The sequence below is a fragment of the Drosophila bipectinata genome, chromosome 3L (assembly GCF_030179905.1).
Source record: "Drosophila bipectinata strain 14024-0381.07 chromosome 3L, DbipHiC1v2, whole genome shotgun sequence".
NCBI classification, from domain to species: domain Eukaryota; kingdom Metazoa; phylum Arthropoda; class Insecta; order Diptera; family Drosophilidae; genus Drosophila; species Drosophila bipectinata.
In genome coordinates this window covers 6,528,092-6,545,072 of record NC_091738.1, presented here as the reverse complement: position 1 = coordinate 6,545,072, position 16,981 = coordinate 6,528,092, and the positions used below count along the sequence as shown (strand labels likewise).

At 42.2% G+C, this 16,981-nt stretch overlaps 6 protein-coding genes across 6 annotated transcripts; 3 read left to right on the top strand and 3 right to left on the bottom strand.

Annotated features, from left to right (window-relative positions):
- The first annotated feature begins 823 nt into the window (after positions 1 to 823).
- Positions 824 to 3,966, top strand: LOC108128282 (uncharacterized). Its single transcript, XM_017245780.3, has 2 exons — positions 824 to 1,560; positions 1,630 to 3,966. The coding sequence occupies exons 1-2, from the start codon at positions 1,015 to 1,017 to the stop codon at positions 3,826 to 3,828; spliced, it is 2,745 nt and encodes a 914-aa protein (XP_017101269.2). The 5' UTR covers positions 824 to 1,014; the 3' UTR covers positions 3,829 to 3,966.
- Positions 3,967 to 4,129: 163 nt separating this feature from the next.
- LOC108128284 (osteopetrosis-associated transmembrane protein 1) lies at positions 4,130 to 5,617 on the bottom strand. The gene is made up of 4 exons (XM_017245782.3): positions 5,270 to 5,617; positions 5,025 to 5,212; positions 4,671 to 4,851; positions 4,130 to 4,618 (listed from the first exon to the last, which is right to left on the bottom strand). Exons 1-4 carry the CDS (start codon positions 5,598 to 5,600, stop codon positions 4,308 to 4,310), a joined length of 1,011 nt encoding a protein of 336 aa, XP_017101271.2. The 5' UTR covers positions 5,601 to 5,617; the 3' UTR covers positions 4,130 to 4,307.
- Positions 5,618 to 5,795: 178 nt separating this feature from the next.
- On the top strand, positions 5,796 to 6,661 carry UQCR-Q (Ubiquinol-cytochrome c reductase ubiquinone-binding protein). The gene is made up of 3 exons (XM_017246046.3): positions 5,796 to 5,954; positions 6,224 to 6,406; positions 6,465 to 6,661. The coding sequence occupies exons 2-3, from the start codon at positions 6,232 to 6,234 to the stop codon at positions 6,557 to 6,559; spliced, it is 270 nt and encodes an 89-aa protein (XP_017101535.1). The 5' UTR covers positions 5,796 to 5,954; positions 6,224 to 6,231; the 3' UTR covers positions 6,560 to 6,661.
- Positions 6,662 to 6,798: 137 nt separating this feature from the next.
- On the top strand, positions 6,799 to 7,405 carry LOC108128447 (uncharacterized). Its single transcript, XM_017246047.3, has one exon. It carries the CDS (start codon positions 7,130 to 7,132, stop codon positions 7,292 to 7,294), a length of 165 nt encoding a protein of 54 aa, XP_017101536.1. The 5' UTR covers positions 6,799 to 7,129; the 3' UTR covers positions 7,295 to 7,405.
- A 954-nt stretch (positions 7,406 to 8,359) lies between these two features.
- On the bottom strand, positions 8,360 to 9,543 carry LOC108128444 (moesin). The gene has a single exon (XM_017246045.3). The coding sequence runs from the start codon at positions 9,348 to 9,350 to the stop codon at positions 8,475 to 8,477; it is 876 nt and encodes a 291-aa protein (XP_017101534.2). The 5' UTR covers positions 9,351 to 9,543; the 3' UTR covers positions 8,360 to 8,474.
- A 127-nt stretch (positions 9,544 to 9,670) lies between these two features.
- Positions 9,671 to 10,466, bottom strand: LOC108128293 (uncharacterized). Its single transcript, XM_017245792.3, has one exon. It carries the CDS (start codon positions 10,360 to 10,362, stop codon positions 9,763 to 9,765), a length of 600 nt encoding a protein of 199 aa, XP_017101281.2. The 5' UTR covers positions 10,363 to 10,466; the 3' UTR covers positions 9,671 to 9,762.
- Between the last annotated feature and the right edge of the window lie 6,515 nt (positions 10,467 to 16,981).

The window sequence follows — 16,981 nt, the reverse complement described above, 5'->3', positions numbered from 1 at the left end:
CTCCGATCCTCTCCAGCGGCAGTTCAACGTCTCGGATCAGATTTCAAGTTCAAACTAGTTGCCAGCGAAGCTCCGACTTCGACCTTCCGACAATTACATTAAAATGCAGTACTGCCCAATTACGGATGCATCGAAATTCGGAGTTCAGACGATAGATCAGTTGGAAAAATTTATAAGGATAATGCTTATTTGAAGTTTTGAGTTAAAGAAACATGTTTATGGAAAATTTAGTTAATGATCTTTAATACAAAGATCAAGTTTTAACCAGGAATCTAAGGACTCTTAGAAAACTAAAGAGTCTCAGCTTTAAAGGTTAAGCTTAAAAGTCTTTAGAAGTTTATGTCTTGAATATATCGAAGATATGTCCTGATATTCTTAAAAAGGTTTTAAGATTATATAATATAGTATCATAAAATTTTTAGTAAAACTACTGTGTTACAGGTTTCTTTAAAATTAAATTAAAAACACATAGACCTTGGCACTAGTCGAGAATAGATTATTATACAAATATTTATGATACTAGGCTTTCATTTTTAAAATCTAATAAATCAGATAAATCTTAACTACAAGTTTTAAATCTATAAAAATTGAGAGCCTTTTTTATAAAGATTTCTTTATTGGATATTTTTTTTTTCTCAGTGCTGGAACGTGCCACACAAGTGTGAAGCTTTGACAGCAATTTGTTGAATGCATCATCGATCAACTGCAATCGCAATATCGGCCGGTCGGAATGCCTTTAATTGTAGAACTGGGCCAAGCATCTGAGACTCATCCCTAAACAGTTTGTCCAGGTCAACGGAGTAGCTATCGGGGGGCTAGCTTCTCTAGCTTTTGTCGCTTGACTTTGACACTGATCGCGATTGCGATCGCTCCCCCAATTCCACCCGAAATCCAAAATCTGTATAAATATGCGGAGCACACTCCATCGATCGATCAGACAGTGTTTTGAGTTGGCGTTGGTCAGCAGCGATACGATTAGTGGAGTGAATTTTGACAAGGATAAGGACTTGGATCATGGAGCGAGGAGTGCTGCTGGTGCTCCTTTTGGTGGCCTGCAGGCGAATTGAAGCAGCCACCCATGTGAACATCTCGATTGCCCAGCAACCGGCCACTAATCCGGCGGATGTCAAATATGTAGAGGGTCGGGCGCCGGCGGAACTGAGAGCTGGTCCTGAAAGGGATGGGGAGCAGTCATTCCAACGCATTCAGGAGCGACCACAGCTCCAGCTGCAGCAGCAATTGCAACCCCAGCAACAGCAGCAACATCAGCAGCAACAGGTGGTGCAAACGCAGCAGCAACAACAGCAACCGCAGCAGCAACTGACTCCCCGCCAAGGATTGGGCCTCCAGCCTCCAAATCAAGGGGTTCTCCAGCCCCCAGTCACCAAGAACGGACGCCTGCCCCGTCGCCGTGGCCATGGAAGACGTCCCTCCATCGTTCAGCAGCCGCCCAGTCCTCACAGTGGCCAGTTCCGGCAAAGGAACCAGCAGCTCCGCCAGAACCAGGAGTTCGAGCGCTACATCCAATCCTATCACAGCCATGGACCGACTGTTGAGACGGTCAGTAGAGTAGAATCAGCACAGGACACTTGAATTTCTAAATATTGCTTCTGTACTTTGTGATTTCAGGTCTACGAATCCTCCAATCCTGCTCCTCAGCGCTACACCCAGTCCAGTTCTGGTGTGACCTCCTCGGTGGATGATTCTGCTCCGCAAAAGGTGGTTTCCATCGGAGGCAGCCGCTCCCAGCAGCTCCGCATGTTTGAGCGCCAGGTGGCTGCTCCCGTTCCTGCCAAGGTTCAGGCTGGTGCCAATGTGGAGGTGGTCCAGGACAGTAAGCCCATTTACGAGCCTCAGCCAGCTCCCGTTCAAACGGCTAGTATTGCCCCGCCCGTGAGTTCCAGTGCCTCATCCTCATCCTCCTCCTCCTCGTCGGCAGCTCCTAGTTCCCCGGTTCCAGCACCCACCTCCCAGCCCTCTGAGCCGGCTTCGGGCTACGATACCTCATCTCTGTTTAATCCTGCCACCAGTTACAATCGTCCTAGCTATGATCCCAGTGGCTACAACTACGAAGACGCTCAGGAGGTGGACTATCAGGATCAGTATCCCCCAGAGGTCAGTGATGACCAGGGATACGAGGACTATGGCGAGCAGTCGGGCTACCAAGGAGGTTCTGGCTACTTGCCGCCGGCTCCCCCGAGGAGTTACACTCCTCCGCAGCGCCCGCTGGTCACCAAAACGATCCAGATTGTTCAGCCTGCTCTGAAGGCCAAGAAGTACGAAGTCCGTCATCCGGCCATCCAGAAGGAGTTCTACGACATCGAAGAGCGGGTGGTAATCAAGCCAGCCGGTACCCTGGTGGTGGAGCTGGAGCACCCTGTTGCCAAGATTCCCAAGGGTGAGACTCTGCTGCCCCTAGGACATCCCCATCCGGCGGTGGCTTCTGCCTATAGCAACAACAATGGTCAGATCCAGACCCAGAGTTACAACAACAATGTCCCGGAGTACAGGCCCTCCTATGAGGCTCCACCAGCTGTCAAGGACCAGCAGGCAACTACTATTGGATCCAGCGTGACCACCATGCCTTCCTACGACCAGGCGCCCAAGGATGACTTCGTAGAGGCCCGACTGCAGCAGCAGAAGCCTGGGGGCGATGTCACTGACGGTCGCCCGAGCAGCTCCTCCTCATCCTCCACCTCCTCGGTTTCGGCAGTGGATGGAAATGGAAACTCCATCAAAATCAACGCCAAGCACCTGACCCCCAACATGATCCAGCGAGCGGAGCCGGAACAGGATTACCCCAGACAGGGTGGCCAGAGGGTCTATCAACAGAGGAACAATTTTAATCGCCAGCCATACAACGAGGACGATGACTACTTCTCCGGGGAGTACCTGCCTAATGTGAATGCCGGCAGTGTGGATGCCAAGCCAGCGCGTCTGGAACTGGCCGAGAAGGAGGAACGAGCCACTCAAATCATTAAGCACGAGCACAAGATCCATCTGCCCCCGTCGCAGCACAACATTTACCTGGGACGCAACCGTCAGACTCCTCTGAAAGAAAGAAGAATCCAGGAGGTACCCGCTCAGGTGAGCGAAATAAAACCGTATCTTAGGAACCACGAAGGACCCACAGTTGTGTATGCCAAGGTACCTGCCAACAGGGCCTTCTACTCTCAGTCGTCGCGATCGAGGAGTCCTTTGGCCGAGGACTTGGAGTACAGCGCTCCCTATTCCCAAATGCGCTTCAGCCCAGAGAACCAATCTTCCAGATTGGTGGAAGCCCCAAAAGAGGAGGTCAAGAAGGAGAAGGAGTCCCAGAACACACACATCCAAATCCAAATAGGCAGCGAACCGGAAAAGCCTCTAATGGTGGCCACCACCGCAGTCCCAGATTGCGACAAGGGTCAGCAGCGTTTGGAGAAATCTCAGCGTCTGGTTGAGGTACCGAAATCCGAAGTGACCGCCACCCAGCCCACTCCCACGCAGTCCCAGGCGCAGCCTGATGTAGATGTGGCCCTTAACGGAGCAGCCGGTCACTTGAAGCCCAACGAGCGAGTTATTGCTGCCACTGCTGCTCCCACAGACGCGGCGGCCACCAGTGAAACCTTCCACAAACGACGCATCGTAGTGAATCATCCATTCCAAACCGTGCGAGAGGTGGTTGAGCATGAACCAATCACCAACTACCACCAGATCCAGGTGAATGAACCGGCGCCGCCCTCGCTGTACCATCAGGCCTACTACCAACCGGCCCAGCACACTCACGGGAGTCTGGTTCACTACCAAACCACATCCACCCATGGCAATCTCTATGCTCCATACGGATAGAATGGAATCTGGGTTGCCTCCGAGCTCTAACGGCCAACGAATACGACCAATGCATTTTCATTGTTAATTAATTGCTATTTGTTATGTTATTTCTAATTGATTTTAGATAGAGCCTAAGCTAGAACCCAAATTCGGTGGAAGGGCCCTTTCCATGCTGACCCTGATCTTCTCTTGCGTTAAATTTAGAACTAAGTGCAGATTTACTTGCCATTAATAAAGTGCATATAAAAATCCAACTTTGATTCAATGCTGAACATTAATTTCCAAATACTTGGGAAAATTATAAATACATTAATCTTTAATATGATATCACGCATGGGCACATGGCATATATATGTAAATATTAGTTATAGAAAAATATAATATTTTTTTTGGTACCAGCCATAGATGTGACCAAGTACTCGTCTGGCATTTAGAGACTTAAATATCTCCATAAATTATTGTGTGAGAAGTATATAGTACCTTCGGGTATGTTCCTATTACGCCCTCTTTGGTTTCACAATAGGCTCGTCATCACTGGAGTAATCAGACCTCTGGGCATTTAGATGTTTCGCCCTTGAGTGTGGCTCATCATCGCTTGAAGCATCTGTTTCGGAATCAGGATGACTTCTTCTTGCTACTTTTGGTTTCAAACGCGCCTCATCCGAGTCTGAATCATGATCTGCGGGTTGGTGCAACACTTCGGCTATTTTCTCATTTCTTGCGGAGATTTCATTGGAAGGTTCAGTTCTTGTAGACAAAACAGCGGCGGTAATAAGAGCCGATGTGGATGGGGCATCCAATTCGGGTTCTGCAAAAACATTATTTAGCTTTGGCATAAATTTTATTGTAAGCTTACTTACCCAGCTCGTTCAGCAGTTCGTGGTTTGCTTCACGCCGTTTCGTTACGACAATCGCTGTAACATAGAACGTGACTATGGGCAGTAGTACAACCACACCCACGGCAATCAGAAAATTAATCAGCTTGACTTCACGCTGGCAGCACTTGAGCTCCTTTGACCAGTGTAGACGAGTGCGATTCATCTGGAAATTAAAACAAATTAATTTAAATTCATTTTATCATGGGTGGAGTAGGATATGAGTATATGAAATAGGGGAATCCCCTGAAAAAATGACTAAGCAAAACTTAAAGGTTTTATATTCTACTAACTGGAGGCAAATGAAATTATTATTAAATATAGGTATTTTTGACGCACATTGTCCTGGAGATCGAAACAGACTTGGCCCTTGCTTGCCTTTTCCATGTCCATGTAGAAATTGTTTAAATCCAAATAGGCTAGCTTGCATTCGGTGCAAACATTATTCTCGTTTGAATTTTTCAGGCACCCACTCAAAGTTGTGGAAAGCATGTCGTACTTTATCGAATTGTTTCTTACGAAGCAGTCTAAAATATAAATAATATTTTAATTCTTTAATTTAAAACTAAAATCCATTTACAAACCATGACAATTAGCCTTATCCCATAGTCCAGTGAGGATTCCTTGTGTAGTAGCTACGATTTTAATGCGATCCGAGTTCAGGTACAGCTGAGAACAATTGGCATCCGCCGTTAAAGCTCCAAATTCTTCCTGAAGATTACCGTAGAGATCCTTGCATCCGACACAAAGATTCACGGGCACTGACTTTACCGTGGCGCAGTAGATAAACTTGCTTTGGGCATCACCCAATTCTTTTACCATTGTGGAGCAGCTTTTGTTCTTAGCCGCCAGCAACAGGTTAACCTGACAGCTGAGGGTTAGAAAAAGCCCCAAATAAAAACAAAGACTCGGCATGTTTTGATTTTCGGGTTCTTTCGAAAGAAATAAATAGTTAGTGATGGTACCGCGATGAAGGCGATATATACAGATGCAAAAAATACTAACTTTAAATACCATGGACTTCAAAAAATTTTTTTTAAATTTAAACAAATAACTAATTATCAATAATGTTGGGCTAAAATGTATTTTGAAAATTTGGAAATTAGTGCATAATTCAGTTAATGTTTAAAAAATATAATATATTTGGACCTTATCGAATAATCCAAGCAATCGATGCAAATGCCATCACTACATACAAAGTTCTATCGTTTGTTTTGTCAGCTCTAACGACGAAGGAGACGAATTTGCATCATAAAATTCGATTTCAAGGTAATTTTTGGCATCATAATTCCCCGAATGACAGGGGCTGGGCTCTAAAAATATGCACAATTATGGGCTGCCAAAAGTGCATCGATCGCGCCCAACGGCAGACGTTCTTAGCCGCCTTCGTCCGCGGATCAAAGCAGTGCGAAAATTACATAACCTACGGGTGCACCTCCCAGTGCCATAATGTTTATAATAACTATTTGTGTCTTCATCCAAGTATTAGTCCACTTTCTTTGCAATTTGTAACTACGTTTTCCCTTCCTTCCCATCAGCCTAAATCATGCGTCTGACCTCAATCCTGAATGGAGCCCACTTCGGCAACCTGGCCAAGGTGCACGGCATCGTTACCTACAAGCTGTCGCCTTTCGAGCAGCGCGCCTTTGCCGGAGCGATCAGTAAGGGAGTTCCTAACATGATCCGCCGTTTCCGCTCCAACGTCTTCATCGTTGCCCCCCGTAAGTTGTAATAATTTATTATAATGCATCAACTTGTTATTCAATTTTGGCATTGCAGCCTTCATCCTGGGTTACCTGATCTACGATCTGACCGAGCGCAAGCACGCCGCCCTCCTGCGCAAAAACCCCGCTGACTACGAGAATGACGAATAAGCGATTGTCGTCCCACTAGCAAATAGTTATGTTAAACTAATTAATAAAACTAGACCCACAGTTCAAAAGAGTTGTGTGTTTCAGTGGCGATGAAGCGAAAAATTCTTATTATAGTTGGAACAAATGATTCTCCAATTGTTTTTAGAGGTGGTTTGAAGTTTTCTGCAAGTAAATATAGAATTTTATATACATAAAACTTTATTTCTGCAAAAGTATGAACCAAATCGGTTCTCTACGATGGAATGCAAGGAAAAAACTTTATAATAGAGAAGAAAAAATACATAATTTTAAAAACGAAATTAATGTCGTTCATTCCCCACTTTTCCCCGTTAAAACAAATTTTTGAAACGCAAGTTATAAACTTTAAATTATTATTCGAAATTATTATCTGAAACAGTTTTAAAAGCACACGAACAGCTGTTCGCTAGTGGCTGGTCGTTGTTACGATAGTCGCATAAATATCGATACCAAAATGAATAGAACATACACAAATTTGGCCCACCACTAGACCAATGGATTTTTTGTAAACATTAAATAATTAACTTAGACCTACTGAATATTAGTTATTAAATGGACTGCTGCGGCGGCGAAGTACGCAGCGAGAGTATCTACAACATGCTGCAGGCCCTGGTGGACTCAAAAGTAATCAACGTGCAGCTCCTGTCGATTGCCGTGGGAATTTTCTTCGTAGTGCTGCTACTGAAAAACAATTTTCGCAGCTTTTCCGGCACGTAGGCGCACGAGTTTGCAGCTGATTGTTCCCGTTTTAGTATTTAGTTTATGTAATAATGTAATGTACGCCGCCTAGCTAAGGACTAATAATAATTCTAATTACTTGAAGTGAAATATCGACTTCTGTTTCAGTTCAACGTTTCAGCAGCACCTACTATGTGACGTCACGCGCGCTATTTGTGTGGTTTTGTGCTTTGTGTACTTATACGTCTCAGGGTCATCGGATTCGGGTTGGATACGCATTATAATTGTGTTTGAAGGCCATGGAAACGGGTTAGACAGCCAAAACTTCTATTGGACGTGCCGAAATCCACCCTACAAGTAGATAATTTCATCATAAGTTGCTGTGATTCATGCATTTGTTTATCAGATAAGACTTTTTAGACATATACTCCAAATAAGCGCCGATTCAGCAGTTTGAAGTACCAAACCAGGGTGAACTTTTGGCCCAATTGGCCAGAACGCAGCCAATCAATCTCAATTGCCGCCTGGCCACAAATGATTTCAATTGATGGTTGAAGTCCCCCAGTGTCTGCACGCACTTCCTGGTGCAGCAATAGTACTAGCATTAGAATCGGCATTAGAATTCAATAGACGCCTGACTTCTGCCCGGTTCTGCAATCCATTGACTCATTACAATTTATGGTACGTGCTTTTATGCAGATATACTGCATTAGAATCTACCCGGACCAGGCTGGTACTAGCAAACGTGACCTGCTTACTTTGACCACGGCTCCAAGGAAAACTGAAAAGCAAATATACCAACAACCATTTTAAAATCCATTCGATTACACAACGGCCGGCCAAAGGGTAGTGCAACAACCCAAAGCACTCTTTTAATGCTGAATGGATGGCTCGATAAATTGTCAATGAACTTAGGTGCGGGATTCTAAGAACTCCGCTGCAGGCCGAACTGCTGACTGAAGTTCCGTTTGGGTCTCCCGTGAGAGCTTATATAAAAATTTAGGAAACATATTTATTGAAGAAGCATTTTTAGGCTGGGTTTCGTGGAAAGGTTTGTTACAAATAACAGAAGACCAAAGGTGATTAAACCAGGTGAACACGAAGTATGTTAAACCATTTTCTTTTTTTATTAAACTATCCAAATACAAAATTAATTTTGAGTTCTAGTCAGCGGATAAATCCTCTACGCAAGTTAAATAAATACATTCTTGTAAAAAGATCAAACGACCTGAACGCCCGGAGGAATCACTTCTGTTGCGATAAATACTGGAGGATCGGGTTGAGTGGTATCCGAATAACCGAGCCGCTTTTTGAGTGCCGAGGTCAGGCAGCTAAAGTTGCTTGGTTGCATATCGAGTGGATTGGCGAAATTTTCTTCACCCTCTGCGACATCAGTATCGCTGGTGTGGGTGCACATGAAATAGCCAGCATTAGAACGATGAGGACTACCCCCGGAGAGTCGGGGAGCGGCAATAACCTCAATTGGGGTTTCTCCTTTTGTGGTTGCCTCCGTTTGGAAGCCCTGAACGACCGTCATGAGTTCGGCGTGCTTGATCTCGTACTTGGCGATTATGGAGTTCCGGCGCTGCAACTTGCCCTCGAGGGAGGAGATTTTCTTCTTCATCTTATCCACCTCGCCAGCATGCTGAGCTACGGTTCGCATTTCGTCTCTGACCTTTTTCAGCTCGTTCTCTATTAGCTCTGTGCCCTGCTTGACATCCGTCATCCGCTGATGGTACTTGGTCCGGGTATGGTTGATCTGCTCCTCGAGGAAAGCTATATATTTGTCCTGCTTGATTACGTGTCGGTCGAGCTTAACGAGTTGGGCGTTAACTGCTCCAGACTGCTCCTCTTCGCCACCACATTCCCGCATGTATGTCGCATGCTTGCGACTCAACTCGTCCCGATCACTCCTCACGACAGCCAGTTCTTGGTGCAGTACCTGCACCTCCTGCTCTAGTCGCGCCTTTAGAACGTCCTGTTCCAGCCTTTCTCGTCGTCGCTGGTCCTGTTTGGCGCGCAGCCTGGCCACCTCGCGGCGTAGAATGGTTATCTCGTGTTCCAGTCGTGCCTTGGTGCGATCGTGAGGGGGCATCTTCGGCAATGTTTGGATCAGCTTACGTAAAAAGAGAAAATTTCGCAGGGTTCTTTACCGGAGTGTGTAAATAAATTTGTATTCGGAAAATGAATTTCTATCGAACACCTACAGTCAGACATAGAAAGTCTGGCTGTTTTGTAATTCTAGAATGTGACATAGTTTGAAAAAATGGAGTGAACTGGGTTTCGATTGAAGTTTAAGAATAAGCCAGCTTTGTAAATTAAAAATTTTTTTCAGATTAAGATTAATTTATGTATGAACAATTCATTTTTAAGAACCTTTTCAAAAACCCATCAATTCCATTAAAAATTTATAAGTTTTCGTAATAGTAAAATTATTTATTGGCTAATGACAACATAACTCCTTGAAATCTGATCAGAAATCCTAAAAATAAGTATATCCTTTTTTTTTAGGTTTTCTGATCAGATTCTGAGGATGTTTTGGACAGCAGTATCCTGCTCAGTTTCTTTTTTGTTTCCTTAATGCAGGAGCTGGAATAATGCAACTCATCCACAGCCTCGGTTATGTTGTTGTAGTGGGCACCTATCCAGTGGGAGTACTTGGGTTTCTCCCACCGATCCTTCCGAGCCCTGGCAAGGAGCTTTTGCAGCTGTAGCTCTAGCATCTTGGCGTTATTCTTAATGGTGGACACCTGGCGCTCGTAGTGAAGCTTCAGCTGTTGCAGCTCCTGTCTCAGTTCTTCGATGATTTGCGCCTGCTGCAGGATTATCCCGGCAAGGGTATCATGTTCTACGTTGGGGCTTGGCTTTGGTTGACTTGGTTGAACGGAAAGGTCCTTGGTCGCTAGTGGTTTCTGGCCTTGCTCCGAGGGACGCTTGGTTTGGGCCTTCTTTTTCGCTTTCACCAACGTTAGGCTCGACTTTGGGCTGGAGGACTTTGACGATAGCTTGGCAGTCTTCCGCATTTCAATGACAGCCCCCCGGAGCTGACTCAACTCCTTCTGTATCCTGGTCAGTCCCTCGTTTGGCTTCTTAACTTTTTTGGTCATCTTAAAATACGATTTTTTATCTTTTTGCTCAATATTTCTCTTTATTTCGCTTTGAATCACTGAAAATTTTGTCTTTATATGACTTGTTTGGCTTAGAAAGGTTTGTCAGTCTTATTTTTTTAAATACGGATACTTATCAACTAATTAAAGCAATTTTAAACTAACGTAAATACTCAAGTTTATAAAAACGATCCAAATAACTACAATCATCTTCAGGCCAAGGAGGCCATAATTTCTTGGAGGCAATACTTTGATTGCCTAAACCCGTTTTTTATACCCTTGCAGAGGGTATTATAGTTTTTTTCAAAGGTGTGCAACGCAGTAAGGGAGACATCTCAAACCCAATGAAGTATATGTATATGTTTAGACCATATAGGAAAAACCCCATTTTCAAGGGATCCCATCACAAAAAATGGACAAAAAATCTAAAAAATATTTTGACTCGAGATTTTGATACAAAATGGTGGAGAAATCGTTTAAGGTACTCCGCTTAAGAATCGGATGAGAATTAGTGGAGATATAGCCATCACTGTGGACCCTATGGGGAAAACCCTAATTTTCAAGGGATCCCATCACAAAAATGGACAAAAAATTTAAAAAAAATTTCGCATCAGTATTTTGATGCAGAATGATGGCGAATCGATCTAGAAATCGTTTAAGGTACTCCGCTTAAGAATCGGATGAGAATTGGGGAAGATATAGCCATCCCTGTGGGCCCTATAGGGGAAAACACCATTTTCAAGGGATCCCATCTCGAAAAATGGACAAAAAATCAAAAAAATATTTTGTCTCAGGATTTTGATGCAGAATGATGAGGAATCGATCTAGAAATCGTTTAAGGTACTCCGCTTGAGAATCGGATTACAATTGGGGAAGATACAGCCATCCCTGTGGACCCATAGGGGAAAACCCCATTTTCAAGGGGTCCCATCACGAAAAATGGACAAAAAATCTAAAAAATATTTCGCATCAGGATTTTGATGCAGAATGATGGCGAATCGATCTAGAAATCGTTTAAGGTACTCCGCTTGAGAATCGGATGAGAATTGGAGGAGATACAGCCATCACTGTGGGCCCTATAGGGGAAAAGCCCATTTTCAAGGGATCCCATCACGAAAAATGGACAAAAAATCTAAAAAATATTTCGCATCAGGATTTTGATGCAGAATGATGGCGAATCGATCTAGAAATCGTTTAAGGTACTCCGCTTGAGAATCGGATGAGAATTGGAGGAGATACAGCCATCACTGTGGGCCCTATAAGGGAAAAGCCCATTTTCAAGGGATCCCATCACAAAAATAGACAAAAAATCGAAAAAATATTTCGCATCAGGATTTTGATGCAGAATGGTGGCGTTAGGTATGGTTAAGGTACTCCGCTTGAGAATCGGATGAGAATTGGAGGAGATACAGCCATCACTGTGGGCCCTATAGGGGAAAAGCCCATTTTCAAGGGATCCCATCACAAAAATGGACAAAAAATCGAAAAAATATTTCGCATCAGGATTTTGATGCAGAATGGTGGCGGTTAGGTATGGTTAAGGTACTCCGCTTGAGAATCGGATGAGAATTGGAGGAGATACAGCCATCACTGTGGGCCCTATAGGGGAAAAGCCCATTTTCAAGGGATCCCATCACAAAAATAGACAAAAAATCTAAAAAATATTTCGCATCAGGATTTTGATGCAGAATGATGGCGAATCGATGTAGAAATCGTTTAAGGTACTCCGCTTGAGAATCGGATCACAATTGGGGAAGATACAGCCATCCCTGTGGACCCATAGGGGAAAACCCCATTTTCAAGGGGTCCCATCACGAAAAATGGACAAAAAATCTAAAAAATATTTCGCATCAGGATTTTGATGCAGAATGATGGCGAATCGATCTAGAAATCGTTTAAGGTACTCCGCTTGAGAATCGGAAGAGAATTGGAGGAGATACAGCCATCACTGTGGGCCCTATAGGGGAAAAGCCCATTTTCAAGGGATCCCATCACGAAAAATGGACAAAAAATCTAAAAAATATTTTTTCTCAGGATTTAGATGCAGAATGGTGGAGATTTAATCTAGAAATCGTTTAAGGTACACCGCTTGAGAATCGGATGAGAATTGGGGAAGATATAGCCATCCCTGTGGGCCCTATAGGGGAAAACACCATTTTCAAGGGATCCCATCTCGAAAAATGGACAAAAAATCAAAAAAATATTTTGTCTCAGGATTTTGATGCAGAATGATGAGGAATCGATCTAGAAATCGTTTAAGGTACTCCGCTTGAGAATCGGAAGAGAATTGGAGGAGATACAGCCATCACTGTGGGCCCTATAGGGGAAAAGCCCATTTTCAAGGGATCCCATCACGAAAAATGGACAAAAAATCTAAAAAATATTTTTTCTCAGGATTTAGATGCAGAATGGTGGAGATTTAATCTAGAAATCGTTTAAGGTACTCCGCTTGAGAATCGGATCACAATTGGGGAAGATACAGCCATCCCTGTGGACCCATAGGGGAAAACCCCATTTTCAAGGGATCCCATCACAAAAATAGACAAAAAATCGAAAAAATATTTCGCATCAGGATTTTGATGCAGAAAGGTGGCGTTAGGTATGGTTAAGGTACTCCGCTTGAGAATCGGATGAGAATTGGAGGAGATACAGCCATCACTGTGGGCCCTATAGGGGAAAAGCCCATTTTCAAGGGATCCCATCACAAAAATAGACAAAAAATCTAAAAAATATTTCGCATCAGGATTTTGATGCAGAATGATGGCGAATCGATCTAGAAACCGTTTAAGGTACTCCGCTTGAGAATCGGATGAGAATTGGGGAAGATATAGCCATCACTGTGGGCCCTATAGGGGAAAACCGCATATTGTTTTCTAATACATACATACATGGGTTTTATAATAAAATTCTAATATGGATCGGCCAACAATATGTGATATTTGCGATAAATATCCAATCCTAACCGCAAGTGTATATCAACTTCGACCCGAAGCTTTCCTTTCTTGATTTTGGATGAATCAGTTGTTCTGCTCTTAAATGTGCCACGCCCCCTTACGCTCCTGGTGCCCAAAAAAAAAATCACTGAGGCAGTTTACAAACATTGATTCTTAGGAATTTATCTTTTTTTATACACTTTTCTTAGGAGTTCGAACTGTATAGATTTTAAAGCTTCCGAAATTGAGATGTTTTTTTAGTTAATTTTTAAATTTGGCTACATAGATGTGGATGGCATTTCTATATATCGAATTCTTCAAAAATTAAACTATACATTTATCATATATTTTTTTACATTTTTAAAGAGTACAACCCAATCGGTTAGTTTTAAAATCCCAAACTGAGACTTACGTGTTTCCTTTTTTGTTTGTAAAGCATAATTTGTATTTCTGGCTTGCCGATGCCGCACACTTGATAAGGTTATCGATATGCCCATGGATATATGTATGGGGTGTACATATATATATTTGCATGATCATGTGTGTTCCGCTCAGGTTGATCATTATTTGTTTTCTGCCCCGTCGTTTTCGCAAGTAGTAATTCATTTGGCAGCGTTTAATGTGGCAAGCGCGACTTGTGATATGTGAGTTTTGGCTTATGCCACGCATTGGTTTTATGGAAGCCCATAAAGATTGGAGGAGGCATGGCACCCAGGAAGCGGCAGTTCTCTCGGATGCTTTCCAAATATTAATTTAAATACAAAATGGCCAAATGTCCCATAATTTATGTTGTTTCCCGGTTTCATTTAATTCAGAGTCCTGTTTTTTTATTTAAATTTTTTGAGGTTTTGGTTTTTATTTTTATTTGTCAGTATGTACATCTTAATATGGCAAAGTTGTTTCCCACTTATGCAATTTCCATAAATTCAAGGTCAGGCTGTATAATAAAAGTCCAGACGGCAGACACTCGCACAACAATACACACAAGCGTACAGGCAGATGTCTGGGTACTTTTTTTTCGGCAGCCAAAAAATATAGAGATGCAAAAAAAATATCTCAGAGATGCGCAAGAAGCTTTAGTCGATATGATATTGTGAGTGATTTAGAGATTGTTTTTAGTTGGTTTTGAAACTTAAGTTCTTAAAATATTTAACAGTTATTCATTATAAAATAATTGTAAAGTATAAAACACACACTAACAAGTTATCTTATAATCAAAACCATCATAAGCCCTCAGAATATTAGATAATTTTGGCCCTGAAAAACCAGTACCCATTAAAACCCAAACTTCTTCAAAGCATCTTCAAGTTCGAAAGATCTTTTTTGGAATGTTTTTAGTTAGTTCTAAACCATAAGCCCCCAAAATATTATAAAATATTGCACTAAAAATATTGAAACCCAAGCATATCTTATAAAGCATCTTCCAGCTCGAAAGCCCCTTCCCTAAAAAATAACATCAAGTTGTGAAATCAAAACAAAAAGGCCCAAATTCGCCAGACAAACCCAAACATCAAAAAAAAAAAAAGGCAAAAACCTGACTAACATCTAACCCAAGAAAAAAAGGATCACAATAAGGGCAGACAGGGAGCAGACAGGCTAACCCCAATTTCGAAACCAAATCCCAAGGGCTGTTTTTTTTTGTTGAGGTCCTTGAAAACTAGACGAAATCCGAGACATCCGAAGGATGGGAAACGTCTAAGCAGACGGATAAGATGCTGTCAAGTGCAAAAAAAAAAGGAGCACAGACAAGAGTGTCTCATACGATTTTCGGGTGTCTATCAATTTCAGTTTTATTGCATTTAATTTGAATTGCAGACACCGTTTGATGTTTTGTTTTATTTTGTTATATTTATATAAAAAGAATGATTCAATTTATTTGCTGGACGGAGAAAAGAGGTGACTTTATTGCGCAACAGAGGACAAAAATCAAATGCAGTTTAGAAGTTAAATCAAAGTTAATTGATTTATGAAGATTCTTGGAAGGAATGGTTTTTAATTTTTTAAAAGAAAGAAAGAGCTTTTTTTGGCACAGTTTAATTCCGTTTTTCCCGATTTAGCACTTGCGCATAAATCTGCAGAGCAATCAGCATAAAACCGACTTTAGACCAGAACCAAAACATATGAAATATGCAACAGGCCAGCCAGACAGCTTCGGTCAGGAATTTGTTTTGCAAATTTTGCGGGTTTTTGGCGACAAATTTCATTTCACAAACGAGCACAGACATCCGCTCTGATCTCCCAGACTAATTGTAAGTGCGAATCACAGAATGATATCCCGAGAACTTCAGAAAAATACGAAAAGGAATTGGATTTTGAAAACCATAACTCAGCAAATGCAAAAATTTAATTTCCGACAAGAAGAGACACCCTGACATCTCCCATTTCTCTCAGGCCCGATCCCAAGTAACACTGAGTTATTAAAAAATTCACAAAAGAAATGAGCAATCGGGCAAAAAAAACGCAACAAAAATGAGGGAAACAAACACAAAGTTTGTTGTTATGTTGCGCAGGCGCAGCCCAGCAACGCCCTCAGATTCGGATATTCGAGTATTCGGACATGGACATGAAACAGGGTCCATGAGGATCGGTTCACGTTGGGACATGGGCTTCCCGAAAAATGTTATTGACCCGTCCCAACCGATCCGTTAGCAATTCTACGCCCGAATGCTCCGCCCTGCCGCAGAAATTCTTATTAAGATCAATCAGCTAAATGTCGGTTTTATGCTTAATGCTCATGATTCACACGGCCAGAAGAGCACAAGAATCGAAAATGCATATGGCAGCAGTACACTTGAAAAGGATTCAAACTTAAGCACTGCTTAGTTGGCCAAAAGATACACTATCCAGGCATTGATATTAATTCGAAATATATAGTCTTGAAACTGCAGTTTTCGGCCTTTTCTTGTTAAAGGATACAGATATCTACAATATTGTATGACTTTAACTTTAACTTTTAAACCCAAAGATGAAATGAAACTACTTCTAAAACTTAATACTAATACTTCATCTACTTTTTCATAATTAAATTTTATTAAGATTGTAACCCAGACCCCTTATTAAAGCCAAGTCACCCCTTAAAAACGGCAAACCGTGTCCCTACATCATATGTGAATATAAATAAAAATGTGCATTTTTGGCAGCCTTTACAAAGTTTTCGGCACGTTTTAATGCTGAGAACTTGAGTTGTTTTTCTTGATATTTTTTTGGTTACTTAATTAGTCATGGCAGGCAGGCAGGCCGGCACCCCAAAAGGAGTGGGAAACGTCTCTCATATGGAATGCAAACTGTATTCAGAGTCAGATCTTGTGCAATACCATAGTTCTTCCTCATCGACATGGCGCTTTTCTTATCACAAATGACACACATTGGCTCCTAGAAGTGATCTGTTGGCCTGCTTCCTGTTTAAAGTGATTAAAATAAATAAAAGTGGGGGATCTAGTTGCAATACAGAAATAATTCTAACCACCTTTATCAGTTGTATTCCTTTCACTTTACAGAAACCATATGTTTATTTGATCTGACGAGGGTTAGCGATAAACCCAGCCATGTTGTCAATACAACAAACAATAACGAATACGTTTTTTTTTTAGGAATTTCTTTTTTCCCCAACATTGTCTTTATTTACTTGGCATTTGTTTGCAGGCTGAATGAAACACCCAACACAGTTACACAAACACGCTTCAGCT